This window comes from Mirounga angustirostris, unplaced genomic scaffold, assembly GCF_029215605.1.
Source record: "Mirounga angustirostris isolate CCGP_5_RB_7025 unplaced genomic scaffold, mMirAng1.0.hap1 SCAF_2, whole genome shotgun sequence".
Lineage (NCBI taxonomy): Eukaryota > Metazoa > Chordata > Mammalia > Carnivora > Phocidae > Mirounga > Mirounga angustirostris.
In genome coordinates this window covers 102,679,138-102,694,066 of record NW_026991710.1, presented here as the reverse complement: position 1 = coordinate 102,694,066, position 14,929 = coordinate 102,679,138, and the positions used below count along the sequence as shown (strand labels likewise).

The following is a 14,929-nucleotide window of genomic DNA, read 5'->3' as shown; positions in this document are numbered from 1 at the left end:
CAGAGAGGAAATTACATATCTTACTCGTCACCTCTGTTCCCAAGCACATGGCACATGGGTAATGGGCCGGGTTATGCCTTTCATGTGCACGTATTTGTGACTGTTGATTTCCTGTTGGTGGGTAAGATAAAAGTTTTCCTAAAGTAACTCAGATAATTGGATAAAAGACAAATGAAAAAATGAAGTGGAATCTGCTACAAATAACTTAAAAAACAAAAATCAAAGCAAAAGAAAACAATGGGTATAACCAAAAAAGACTTCTTATTTCCTCCTGAACTGAATTCCCATCTGCTTTTAAATGGCAACATGTTTTTCTATTAACTGGGAGCTACAGCCAAGAAGCCACAAAGACAATGAGGTTCTGGCCACCGGGGAGAGGCAGGCACAGGGATGGCTGAAGGATGCTACCACCTGCTTCAACCTCTCTGTGGAGGCTGCTCCCTTGTGACCCTATTCCCCTTCCAGCTGGCAACAAACTTCCCCTTGGGACTCGCCTGAGAATTAAAGAAATGCTTCAGTTCTCTGTCTACCCTCTCCAGGGAGGGAAAATGGAGAAACTCAGTGGGGTCTAAGGGGCCATTTGAAACACAGCCTGTGTAAGCTTTAAGAAACAATGTTGACTGGGCGCCTGGGTGGCTCAGTCGTTAAGCGTCTGCCTTCAGCTCAGGTCATGATCCTGGAGTCCCAGGATCGAGTCCCGCATCGGGCTCCCTGCTCGGCGGGAAGCCTGCTTCTCCCTCTCCCACTCCTCCTGCTTGTGTTCCCTCTCTCGCTGTGTCTCTGTCAAATAAATAAATAAAATTTAAAAAAAAAAAAAAAAAGAAAGAAACAATGTTGACTGAGCAGAATAAAGCACTAGGTTGAAAGAAAACATTTTTAAAAAGTAACTCCTCCATTTCAGTCGTTAAAAGTACCCATATCATCTCCAACCACTCTATAGCTTTTTGTTGTTGTCGTAATTTATTTTTTTAAGTAAACTCTATGCCCAACGTGGGGCTTGAATTCACAACCCCAAGGTCAAGAGTCACATGACTATAGCTCTATAGCTTTTTAATTAAAAATAAAGATGAAGAAAATACTCACTACAGTTAAACATTTTTCTGTTTCTAAAACACAGACACCAGCGTCAGCCATTTCCTCATCTTCTGACTCACCTGGCCAAATTCTTGTTCATACAGCTAAGACTGTACAGTTTAAATTAATGTATAATACACAATTAATATATTAATATATAAAATTGATAATACTCTCCTGTGAAGACAACAAATTTATCAGTATTTTCATTTTATACCAGAAGTGGCCACTGAGACACTCTCTAGAGTTGAACAAGTAGCTGTGGCCGTAGCACGGTGTACAGCTGCAAAGTTAGAGGGCTCTCCTTATGACAACGACAAAGGGAAGTCTATTCTTCCTAAATATAATTTCAAAAATCTTTTTTCTTTTTCAGTTTGTTAAATGCTTATTTAAGTATGTACTATGTAATAGGTTCTGTGCTGAAGGACGAAATAAATTAGTTCAATCAGTGGTAAAGCACTGGATCTGTAGGAGTCAGGTGACTGAGGGTTCCAGGTTGAATTTGTCTTACTGCTAAAAAAAAAAAAATAATCAGCTAATTTGGGCTTTCAACATTGCTGCACCATTTTCATTCTGAAGGAAAGAGGTGGGGGGAAAGATGGGATCTTATATTTTATTTGAAGCTAAATGTTGTCTGTCTTAAATTTCCTATTTATTTAATTTTAAGACTTAAGAAAATCATAGTTCTCTTGAAACAAAAGGGCACCTGTGTGAACTGCCTAAATAATCAGACAAAAACAAAAAACAAAAACAAAAGCCCAAAACAAACAATATGGAACAAATCTGTCTGGCCCAAATGGAAAACTCCAGAACTACTAAGAAATAGCTCTGAATAAAATTTCTATGAAGTTGTAATAAAATATGGATTATAATTAGGATCAGGGTGGGATATACTTCCCCCACCAACCATTATGGGACCCATAAATGTAATTCAAGGAGGGACAGAATTTTCTGCTACTTTTCCTTGTGACTATTTTTAGAAGATCTGCTATAAAAATTAATCAGAAATGAATGTGCTTATGTTACAGCCTGAGTAAGACATGTACTACATAAGAACTAGCAAGCTGCTACAATAATTTCTGGCACCAAGTGAGTTTTTTCCTTTCAGCCAGACAGAATCTCACTGGCTTTGATTTTTGTTTTGCACTTCTATGCTACTACCATTAATTACTTCAAAGTGAGAAAGGCACATTTCTACCTTGCTAACTGCTCTTCCACTTTACTCAGCTCAAGTGGAAGATTTACGGTTTCTTCTCTTTGCTGTTTCCTGTAAACTGATGTATCATACACACGTTGCCTGCCCTTGGTCTCACAACCAAAACTGAATTCTAGAAATGCTGGAGCAGTCAGTTAACAGCAACTATATGTTCATTTTAACTTAATGGACTGTCATGTCAAGAAGATGATCATAAGGATTATTTTTTCAGATAGGACTTAAAAACGTATGTACTTCAACTGCTTCTCAAGTTTCTTTCTATATGACTTTTTTTCCCCTCTCAGTGAAAATGAAAAACCTACAGGGGGAAAATCAAATATACATAGTTCACAGTTGAGATAAAACAATGAGGAGATTTGGGATTTATTTTAGTTGTTATTAGCTATGACTGAATGATACACTCACTCCAATTCTACATGTAAATTTACCCACAATACTCTCTGAGTACACTAATGATCTATTATGTATTAATCTCTTTGGTTTTCACAAAGGACAGATTACAAACAATAGCAAGCAGACAGAATGTGAAGTTTGTCTGCTGGATAATTCCGAATAAAAGAATTTATAATTTCTTATTTAAAAAGATACTAATTTCCTAGTACAAATCCCTATTAGTGGTATTCAGAAGATACTTCTGTGTTGAGGACTACAGCCTGTCCTTTCTTGAGAAATGCATGTAGAAAAGATGCACGATTATTTTAATTGGAATTTTATTTTGTAAATAAAAATGGCCTAAGCAAAAAGTTGCCACGGAGAGGAAAAAATGTTTACCTGCCATACTTGAAAACTTTCATTTTTTCACAGAGGTCTTTTTTTTTTTTTTTTTTTAAGATTTTATTTATTTGCGAGAGAGAGAATGAGAGACAGAGAGCATGAGAGGGAGGAGGGTCAGAGGGAGAAGCAGACTCCCTGCTGAGCAGGGAGCCTGATGTGGGACTCGATCCTGGGACTCCGGGATCATGACCTGAGCCGAAGGCAGTTGCTTAACCAACTGAGCCACTCAGGCGCCCCTCACAGAGGTCTTATTGTTCTTATTGAGAGTATACTTTCACAGCTAAGGGTAGATTATAGACTGTCCCCTTTACAGTTTTTATTACTTATTTATTTATTTTTAAATTTTATTTATTTGAGAGCGAGAGTGTGCATGTGTGAGAGAGAGAGAGAGAGAGTGTGCAAGAGCAGACTCCCCAAAGAGCAGGGAGCCCGATGTGGGACTCGGTCCCAGAACCCTGGGAAAATGACCTGAGCCGAAGGCAGATGCTTAACTGACTGAGCCACCCAGGCATCCTCTTTTACTGTGTGTGTGTGTGTTTTTTTTTAAGATTTTATTTATTTATTTGACAGAAAGAGAGACAGTGAAAGAGGGAATACAAGCAGGTGGAATGGGAGAGGGAGAAGCAGGCTTCCCGCTGAGCAGGGAGCCCCATGTGGGGCTTGATCCCAGGACCCTGGGATCATGACCCTAGCCAAAGGCAGATGCTTAGCGACTGAACCACCCAGGCGCCCCTCTCTTACCGTTTTTACGAGAGAATCTTTGTTAATACATAAGTAGACTAACATAATTTTCCAAAATGATAAACTATGGTAATAATACAATCTCTCTGCCAATTCTTGTACTTCTGAGCACTTGCATGATATCCTTATTTCATTTTTATGATTTCTATAAGAAAACAGTATGTAAAGTTTGTTTCATTTCCATTTGATAGGTCAAGAAATCAAAGTTCAGAGAAGCTGAATGGTTGGAAGCTAATGTATCAAGAAACTCCAAAGAAGAAACTTCTACTTCTAGTCCAATGTTCTCCCCACTATATCATGTTAATTCTCTGAAGACTACATTTTGAGAAGTAACAGAAGTCAGGTGAAAAACAATTGAGATATAATAGAGGCCAGTAAAATGTAATTTAATTTAGTGATTACCTGTCATATAGTGCATTTCCTGTTTTAAGATTTCTTAACATATAGTTACTTAAAACAGTTGGTATCAAGCAGTCTTTTTGCTAATGACCCCAACCCACTGCTTTCCTGCCACCAAGGTATTTTGAGCAGAACTATCTTACCTCTGCTCCTGAATATGTATCTGTTTGGAGGATGAGTTCATCCAGATCCACATCATTACTGATCGGCATAGAGTGAAACTGCAGGTTAAATATTTCCCTTCTTGTTGCTGCATCTGGTAAAGGCACATAGATGATTCTGTCAATTCTTCCAGGCCGCATCAAAGCCTATAAAGAAGATGAGATAATGCAGATTAACCAAGCTCAAGACTGACATTCCACATGAAAGGTACCAAAGAGAGGGGATGTCTAGAATCTCATGAATAACCCACTATTACCCATAATTAGTACATAAAACAAGTACTAGTGATTCTATAATCTATTTCAAAGATTCAAACAAATCAACAATATTCAGAGTACTTTTGAAAATAGCAAAGCAATACTTCTGAGAGGCTTTCTGCTTCTCAGCAACTGTCAGGTCAATAAAAGATGGCTATTTTCTCTTAGAGAAATGTGTAATATGACTTGTATTCATTATATCAAAAGACTTTTTTTTGGAACTTCCTGCAATAACTCTTAAAATATGGGTTAAGCTGTTTTAGAGAGCCCTCAAAATAGCACAGCTCTGATAAAAGAATACTTCTAGAGCTGAAAGTAGTCAAATGAACTTCCCTCATATTTTACTGGAGGCTAATGCCTAAATTATCTTAGAGCTAATGAACTCATCTATTCAGGAAACTTTATTGAGCATGCACTATATACCAGACATTGTTCTTGGTACTAGAAAATAGCATGAATAAGATAGATATGTGTAAAAGTGATTGTGGTGATGGTTACATATGTCTGTGGATATACTAAAAGCCACTGAATTGTATATTTTAAATGGGTTAAATTTGTTATGTAAATTATTTCTCAATAAAGTTATTAAAACAGATATGGGTCTAAAATGTGTTAAGGGGCTGGGGCAACTTTTAGTTGGGGTGGTGTGAGAAAGTCTCTCTGAGGAGGTAACTTATGCAGATACCCAAAAGAGCCAACTTTAGAAAGATATGGGTGGAAGAGAATTCAAGGTATCAAGTACAAAGAGCAAGAATGACTGATATGTTCCAGGGAAAGAAAAAAAAAAATCTGTGGTAGAGTGAATAAAGGGAAAAGCAGTAGGAAATGAGGTCCGAAAGACAGTCATAGGCAGATCATAATGCCATAAAAGACAGGGTAAAGAGTCTGGACTATATTCTTCTTGTAAAGAGAAGTCATTAGACAGTTTTAAGTAGAAGGTGAATTGGTAAGATTTACATTAAAAGATCACTCATGGGCTGATATCAAAAGGTCTAATTTGTGTAACTACAGTCCCAGAAGGAAAGGAAAGAGAAGATGGGGCAGAAAAAATACTTGAAGAAGAATGAGCCAAAATTTCTCCAAATTGGTAAACAAACAAATTTACACAATCAAGAAGCTCAGTGAATTCAAAATAAAATAAATATAAAGAAAACCACACCTAGACACATCATAGCAAACTGCTGAAAACCAAAGACAAAATCTTGAAAGCTACCAGACTGAATGCAGGGAACAATAATTTGAATCACCAAGGACTCTCAATCAAAACAACGAAGGGCAGAAACCAGCAGAACAACATCTTTAAAGTGCTGAAAGAATAAAAATGTCATTCTAGAATTCTGGTACCAGTGAAAATATTCTTTAATAATGAAAAATTAAGTCATTTTCAGATAAAAGAAACCAAGAAAACTTGTTTCTAGCAGAATGGCATTACAGAAAATGCTAAATGACGTTCTTCAGATTTAAGGGAAATGACTTAAGATGAAAAACTGAATCTTCAGGAAGAAATGAAGAGCACTGGAAATGAAACACTACAAAACTGTACATGCCTTCCACTTCCAAAAAATTACTCTTGTTGCTGACATAATAAAAAAATGGCATTTCTTGAAGATTTAAGAGACACTCACTTATAAATAGTGAAACACAGCACATTTCTATATGTGCACTTTTGAATGAAATACCCAGAAAAAAGATTTGATAGAAGTAAATACAGAAAATAAGGAAGACAGGAACTCTAACACGAACATCTCCTAATTAAAGAAACAAAAAACAAAAACCCTGAAAATGTAGCTGATACCACACATAAAACACTATAGAAAATACAAACATCAAGACCTCATATGGTTGCATGGTGGAATTTAGGTCTTAGAGAATCAGCACACACATGCGTGCGTGCACACACACAAACACACACACACAAATCATGATATTCTGTAAGTAATATACTGTGAGTAATAAGTTGTCCTCTGTCTCTGACCCAAGAATCTCATGTCTTTAGCCAAGCTCCCATGAAATTGTGGCAGGCTAACTTGTTAGCTTTCAAATAGGGTAAAGTCTCAGAACCTTTACAGTTCTTGACATGTATGTTCCTAATAATGGAGCCTCAAAATAATATAAAGCAAAAACTGACAGGATTAAAGAGATAAAAAGATAATTCCACAATCACAGTATGAGATTTTAACTCTTCTCTTAGCAATTACAGAACAACTAGAAAACAAATCAGTAAAGATAGGGAGGACTGAGGATCTGAACAAGACTATCAATCACTGTGACCTAACTGATATTTATTTATGGACCATTATACCCAACAACTGCAGAACACATATTTTTTTCAAGTATACATGGTATAATCAGCTCATATGATAAGCCATTAAACAAAACTCAACAAATTCAAAAGGACTGAAATCATACAAAGTTGTGCTCTGACTATAAGAGGGTAAATTAGAATAAATAAAAATAAGACACAGAGGAAAACCTCAAGTACGTGAAAATTAAACAACACCCTTCTAAATAAACCACAGGTCGAAGAAGAAATCATTAGGAAATTAGAAAGTGTTTTAAGTTGAATGATAATGCAAATCTAACATACCAAGATTTGTGGAATATACAATGTTAGAGACAAATTTATAACTTTAAATGTTTATGGTAGGAATGAATTTCAAAATTAATGACCTAAGGTTCAAGAGTAAGTACAAGGAAGGAAATAATAAAGATGAGAGCAGAAATCAATGAAATAGGAAACAACAGAGAAAATTGAAACTCAAGGGTAGTTCTCTGGAAAGATTTTTTTAAAAGATTTATTGATTTATTTGAGAGAAAGAGAGAGAGAGAGAGAGAGAGAAAGCACATGAATGTGCAGAGGTGCAGAGGGAGAGAATCTCCAAGCAGACTTCACGCTCAGTGCAGAGCCCAACGTCAGGCTTAATCTCATGACCCATGAGATCATGACCTGAGTCGAAATCTGTAAAGATTTAAAAAAACTGATTAAATTCTAACTAGATTTGAACAAGGATCAAAAGAGAACAAATCACCAACATCAGAAATGGAAGAGAAGTTATCACTACAGATCCTACAGATAGCAAAAAGAATAATGAGAACACTATGAACAACTTTATGACAATAAATTCAACAACTTTGATAAAAAAAATAAGTTTCTTAAAAAATCCAGTTGTCAAAATGGACACAAAATGAAATTTAAAAAATCAGAATGACCCTATATTTATTTTTTAAATGGAACTGAATTAAAAATTTAATTTATTATGACTTTTACACCTAGGCCTAGATGGTTTCACTTCTGAATTCTATTAGAGAAGAAATAACATCAAGATTGTACAACCGTTTCAGAATAAAGAGAAGGGAACACTTCTCAAGTTGTTTTAGAAGGCCAACATAATACTAACTCCAAAACCTAACAAAGATATCACAAAAAAATGAAAATTACAGATTAATGACACTCATGGACACAGACCCAAAAATACCTTAAAAATATTAGCAAATAGAATCTCACAATGTATGAAATGAATAAATCATCTTAACCAAATCCAATTGGTACAATTCACCATATTAACAGAATAAAGGAGGAAATTCAATCAAATTCAAATTCAAAAAGATCACTAAAAATGATCTTTTTAGTATGTGCAAAAAAGCTTTTTCACAAAATTCAAGATCCACTCATGTTAAAAAACCTTCAGCAAATTAGTAATAGAAGAGAACTTCAATATGAGAGGTGGTATCTAGAAAAACCAACAGCTAATATCATAATTAATGTTGAAATATTGAATGCTTTCTATAAAGAACAAGGTAAAAACTCACCACTTCTACTGAAAAATATAATAGAGGTACTAGTCTTTATGAAAAGACAAAAGACAAAAACTGGGTGGGGGGGGAAGACATATAGAACTTGGAAGAGGAAAAGGTAAAACTATCCTCATTTGAAGATGACATGATTGTTTCTGTAGAAATACTAAGGAATCTACAAAACTACTAGCAAGATTATAGAATATAAGTTTATTATAAAAAATTGTATTTTATATATTAAACAGTAAACTAATAGAAAATGAAGTTTTAAAAATCCACTTTATGAGAATACATGAAAAGTATAAAACATAAAAGACAGGAATAAAATTAATGAACACTTCACTGGAAACTAGAACACTATTGAGAAAAATTAGAGACCTACATAAAGAGAGATACACCATGTTCATGAATTAGAATGCTCAATATTAAGATATTCATTCTTTTCAAATTTATCTATAGACTCAATGTAATTCCAATAAAAATTTCACAAGAGCTTTTTTAAAAAAACTGACAAACATTATAAAATTTATGAGAATAGTGAAAGCAAGTCAAAAAAGAAAAAAGTTGAAGGACTTACACTACCTGATTTCAAAACTTATAACGCTAAAAAAGCCAAGACAGTGTGATAAGGTCCAGAGGAGATAAATATAGATCAACAGAACAGATAAGGGAGTCCATAATGATTTTTATTCTTAAGGCATTCAACTAGGAAAGGAAAGCATTAAAAAAATAATGCTGTAACAATTAGACACTCATATATATTTATTTATAAAAAAGATTTATTATTTTATTTTTTTTAAAGATTTTATTCATTTGTCAGAGAGAAAGAATGCACAAGCAGGGGGAGCAGCAGACAGAGGGAGAAGCAGGCTCCCTGCTGAGCAAGGAGCCTCTTACGGGACTTGATCCCAGGACTCTGGGATCATGACCTGAGCCAAAGGCGGACACTTAACCGACTGAACCACCCAGGCGTCCCTTATTATTTTATTTTAGAGAGAGAGAGAGCACATGAGGAGGGGAGGGACAGAGGGAAAGGGAGAAAGAGTCTTAAGGAGACTCTGCACTGAGCATGGAGCCCACCTGGTGCCCAATCTCATGACTCTGAGATCATGACCTAAGCCAAAACCAGGAGCTGGATGCTTAGCCAACTATGCCATCCAAGTGACCCTAGATACTCATATTTTAAAAATGAACACTGATCCTTACTTGACATTTCAAAAATTAACCTGACATGGATCATAAACCTCAATGTATGAGCTAAAACTACAAACTTCTAGAAGTATAAAAAATTAACAAACTGGTCTTTAAAAATTAAATTTTTTTCTCTTCAAAACATACCTTTAAGAAAATAAGAAGGCAAGCTACAGACTGGGATAAAATGTCAGTAGGCATATCCGACAAAAGAATTTTGGATCCAAAATATATAAAGAACCCTTAAGAATAAATAATAACACAACCAACAGAAAATGGGGAAAAAATCTGAACAAAATGTCATAAAGGAAACTATATGGTTGGGAAGTAAGTAAATGAAAAGATGTTCAACATCACTAGTTATCAGATCAAAGCAAATTTAAACCACAATGTGATGACATCATTACATACTTATAAAAATGACTAAAATTAAAGACACTGACAATACCAAAGATTGAAAAAGGTCAGTTTCTATAAAAGTCAAACATTTCCCACCATAACAACCTAGCTACTCTACTCTTAGGCATTTACCCAAGAGGAACAAAAACATATATCCAGACTTGCACATGGATGTTCATAGCAGTTTTATTCACAATAGCCTCGAACTGTAAACAACCCAAATGTCCACCAATTCACGCATGGATAAACAAAGTATGTATACATCTATAAGCGAACACTAATTGGCAATAAAAATGAACAAACTACCAATACACTTAACAACATGCATGAGGTCTCAAATCATTCTGTTGAGTTAAATCAGATATGAAAGAATATATATTATATAATTCCATTTATCTAAAATATTAGAAAAAGCCAATCTAACCTATAATTACAAAAAGCAGACCAGTGGTAGTCTGAAACCTGGGGCAGAAGTAAAGATGGATTACCAAGGGGGCAAAAGTAATCTTTTGGGGTTGATTAAAATATTCTATACCTTGACTGCAAAAATGGTGTCATAGGTTTATATATATGTTTACATTAATTGTACACTTTAAGTTGATGCAGTTTATTATGGTATGTGAATTATAAATAAAGTTGATTTAAAAAAGTAGTAACTTGTATTTGTTAGATTCTCAGTATTTATCAAACAATCGGTAAATTCAAGGGCATTGGAGATGTTCTCAGATTGTCTCTATCTGGAAAGATTATCTCCTTCAACTAAGCAGTTTGAAAAAAGTCATGCAGAAGTGGTCAATAAAACAAAAATAAAAGAAGAAGTGGTCAATAAGAGAAGAAATACTTACTTAATAATATCAATTTTTATGATTTGGCCATGATGATAGACTGGCAGGTATCACAACCATTTCAATCCTATAGTCAACTCTTCCTCTCTCTTTTAAAAATTTGCTTTATCATGTTTCTGTTTATAGAGTTCTAAATCGATTGTTAAAACTCATGGGATCAATTCCATTATATCTCATACCAGTGCTTCATAAAATACTCCAGTAAATGTTAACAGATGTAATACAGAAATGGATTTTCTTATTAAATGTTTGGGAAACAACAGTTAGAAGCAAAATTAAACAGGTTTCCTTCCATATGCAAAAATTTTTGGAACCCTAACTAATAGATATTATAAATTTCCAAGAGAAGGCTACAGTAGTATATGCAAATTTTATCCAAAATTCTAATCATAAAACATCTCAAAAGTTAATATTCCATTTTCACTTTGGAGAATGCTGGTATATACTTTCTGCATATGTCTCAATACCTACAATACGGTGAATGTCTACCAGATAACTATTAATTCTTAAGTTATGTATAAATTGGCAAGCAAAAAGTCAATTAACAAACACACAGTAAAGATAACTTCCTTTGTTTAAAAATGACTGTTTTAATTATTTATAGACTATTCTCCACACCCAACAATAGAACATTAGGTAAAAATGATGCATGATCAGCTTCCTTGAAATGTACTTCATAATTAAGTACTCAAACTGCATGTCAATTACGGGGAATCACTTCTCCCCTACCTAAAACAAACACAGGATTCAGTAAATTAGAATGATTCCGGTAAATATATGTTTTAAAATTATTAAAAATGTTAGTTAAGGCAAATAACATTAATGTTTATATGGCCCTTAAGAATCTATAAAGCCCTTTTCACATACTGTATTTTACTTAATATTTCTCCAAATCCTGTGAAGTAGTTATTGTCATACCCCCATTAAGAAAAAGGAAATGAAGCCCAAGAACACACAACAAATGGCACAAAGTAGGCTGGATGTTGAATCAGTCCACTTTTTACTTTATTATCCTACCAGGACAATGATACACAGTATGGATGGACAAATGAAAAAAACTCTTGTTCTGAAATATGATATAGGTAGCAAAAGAAATTTAAATAATTCTTGCATCAAAAAGTTATCCTTTTTACCCAAGGAAAAACTCATAATCTAGGCTGTTTTAAAATTCCCTGATAGTTGAGAGAACAACACAGCAAAGGATATAGAGCACACATGTCATCTAAGTCACTGGAACAACACTCAGCATGCATCTCTGCACCCCCCCCCAAGTTGTAACTGTCCCTGGGCAGTGCAGGTCGAGTACACTTCAATGATTATAACATTGTCTGGGCCAACAGCCAAAGCCGGTCTTTTTCTGGTCTGATCTTGTCAGTGAAAGTTAGCTTAAAAAATAGTAGGAAAGAGCTTTCCTTCCTGTAGAACCCTGAATGAGTTAACACCCTTCCTAGAATTTCTTTAAAAATACTGTTCTGGGATATTAGGGTGGAAGAATGTATTCTGAATGATGGCATGTTCTGTTATTTTAAAATCAACATATGACAACTCTCAATGAAAAAATAAGCCAAGTCTTCCTAATACTACTCTGAGCCCTTCTAGCCCCAAGGTCATAGATACTGTGGCTGCTACCTTAAAACTATTTAAAAATATTATAGGGCAAACTGCCTTTTCAAGAGAACTTACTCAAGACCTTGGCAAGTCCCTACGTCTCAGCCCTAGTTTCTTCATGTGTGAGAAGGTGGTTCTTTACTCAGAGATGGCTGTGTATATCTGACAAGAATTCTCCTCAAAATATACAGATGAAGAAACATCCCCACACAATTTTGTTAAATAATTCCAGAAAGTTCACCTGATATGTGCTTGTGCACCCAAGACTATGAATTATTAGATAAACTTTTATATGAGATTCAACCCTGATTCTAGGACTCCATTATAGTGTCTTTCCCAAGGAAACTCCCACAGCTTATGTTACATGGTCATTACTGAAAATGTGTTATTATTATTTTAGTGATTACACCAATTAATTAAACTAATACCATTATCTTTTCTTCTTCTGACCTTTACAAAAAGGACTTAAAAGCATTTCTGGTATTGCATATTAAGGATTCTTTTTTTTTTTTAAGATTTTATTTATTTGACAGAGAGGGAGAGACAGAGCATGAACAGTAGGGAGGAGGCAGAGGGAGAAGCAGGCTCCCCACTGAGCAGGGAACCCAATGCGGGGCTCGATCCCAGGACCCTGAGATCATGACCTGAGCAGAAGGCAGATGCTTAACAGACTGAGCCACTCAGGTGCCCCTGCATATTAAGGATTCTTAATGATCCAACTCTATTACCACAGTTACAGGGCTACCTTTTCTTTTTTATAAATTTTGAAATTTGACCCTTGTAATTTCATATTCTATTAAATGCTCAAATCTAATTCAGTTAGCATAGAAATACTTGTTCAGACCAAGGCATTAAAATAGACACTTTGAAAAAACCAGGTCCCATTACTCCCATTCATTTCAAATGATCAACAGGGTATGTATGTGACAGTAGGGAGTGCCTTCCTCTAAGGAAAGAAAAGCAGCACTGAGTCTTTACATTTTACTCTAATAAAAACATATCAGTGTATCATGATTCATGGAGAAAATAGTTCCAGAAACTGGGAAGAGAGGTGGATCCTTGGTAACAGTTCTGACTTATTTAAAAGAAACCCTGAACTTATTCTAGGCATCTCCCTCTCCTTCTAAATTTGACAGATAGGCAATAGGCAGGTTAATGCTACTTCTTAATTCTCTCTTAAAATGGTCATTTCTCCTCCATCTTCTTTACTACATATTTATGTGTTTGTTTACTGTCTGTCTTCCCAACAGGCTGTAGGCTGTATATAATGGCAGGGATCACATTTTTTTATTCAACACTGTAAACTCGGCAACAGCACATACAAGGCACTCAGTATAGTCAAGACAACACATTCTCTTGTCTAGAATATCATAACTGCCTTGCTAGTTGTTTTTCTGCATGTAGTCTTATTCTTTCCTTCTCCCTCTCCTGATCTACATCACTGCTAAAGTGATCATTCTTTTTTTTTTTTAAGATTTATTTATTTTTTTATTTGACAGTGAGAAAGAGAGAGGCAGGCAGAGGGAGAGGGAGAAGCAGGCTCCCCGCTGAGCAGAGAGCCCGATTGGGGCTCGATTCCAGAACCCCGGGATCATGACCCGAGCCGAAGGCAGACGCTTAATGGACTGAGCCACCCAGGCGCCCCAAAAGTGATCATTCTTATACTGCAAATACTGTAACCTATTTTATAACCATTTAATGGCACTTTAAGGGAAAGAGTCAAATTCATAGGCTTTCAGGTCTCTATAATTTTGCTGTAACTCTCCCACCTTATCTGCAGCTATTTAAGTGCACCTAAGCACTCACAGTTAGCCGAAATCACCATGCTGCTCTCTGCCTCCTTGTCCTCACACATATTTCTCTCTCTGCTCAGACTATTTTATCTTCTTGTCTATCTGACAAATTCTACTTCTTGTTCAAGTCTCAGCTTAAAAGTCTTCTCTTTATAACCTTCTATGACTCTACCAGGTACATATAACTTGTAATTTGGCATACATGTTAAAAGTGAGGATAAAAAAATTCAGCCTAACTGGGTTAAAATTCTAACTCCCCCATTTATTAGCTGTGTGTTTGGACAGATCATTTAAACCTGTTGGTACTTTAAAATCCTTAACAGTCCTCGTCTCTACTCAGAAGATGGCTCTATGAATTGAATATAATCTATATAAAGTGCTCAGCACAGTGCTTGGCACATGGCATGGGTGCTTCAATTAAGATGCTATTATCATTATTACTGTTCCTGTATAATTATCCCTAGGACTTGACCAAGCTCCTTAAACATAGGAAATGCTTGTTATCTTTGGATACTAGCACATGTTAGACATTAGTGTTCTTTGAATGAATGAAAGAATAAATGTTCTAAAACTATGAGATTAGAATGTTAGAAAGGTAGGCTTAAAACACAGATTTTTGGCTCTTTCCACAGTTTGGCTATTGTGGACATTGCTGCTATAAACATCGGGGTGCAT

The 14,929-nt window shown here is 35.3% G+C and overlaps 1 protein-coding gene across 3 annotated transcripts in view; it reads right to left on the bottom strand.

Annotated features, from left to right (window-relative positions):
* AFG2A (AFG2 AAA ATPase homolog A) overlaps positions 1–14,929 on the bottom strand; it is a 343,557-nt gene that overhangs the window by 76,707 nt on the left and 251,921 nt on the right. For 2 of the 3 annotated variants that reach the window (XM_054508768.2, XM_045880488.3), the window contains one exon: positions 4,348–4,512. In XM_054508768.2, coding sequence (XP_054364743.1) covers positions 4,348–4,512 — 165 coding nt within the window. Of the gene's footprint in view, positions 1–4,347; positions 4,513–14,929 lie in introns of those variants that run through there. The other variant, XM_045880490.3, reaches the window with a different exon arrangement.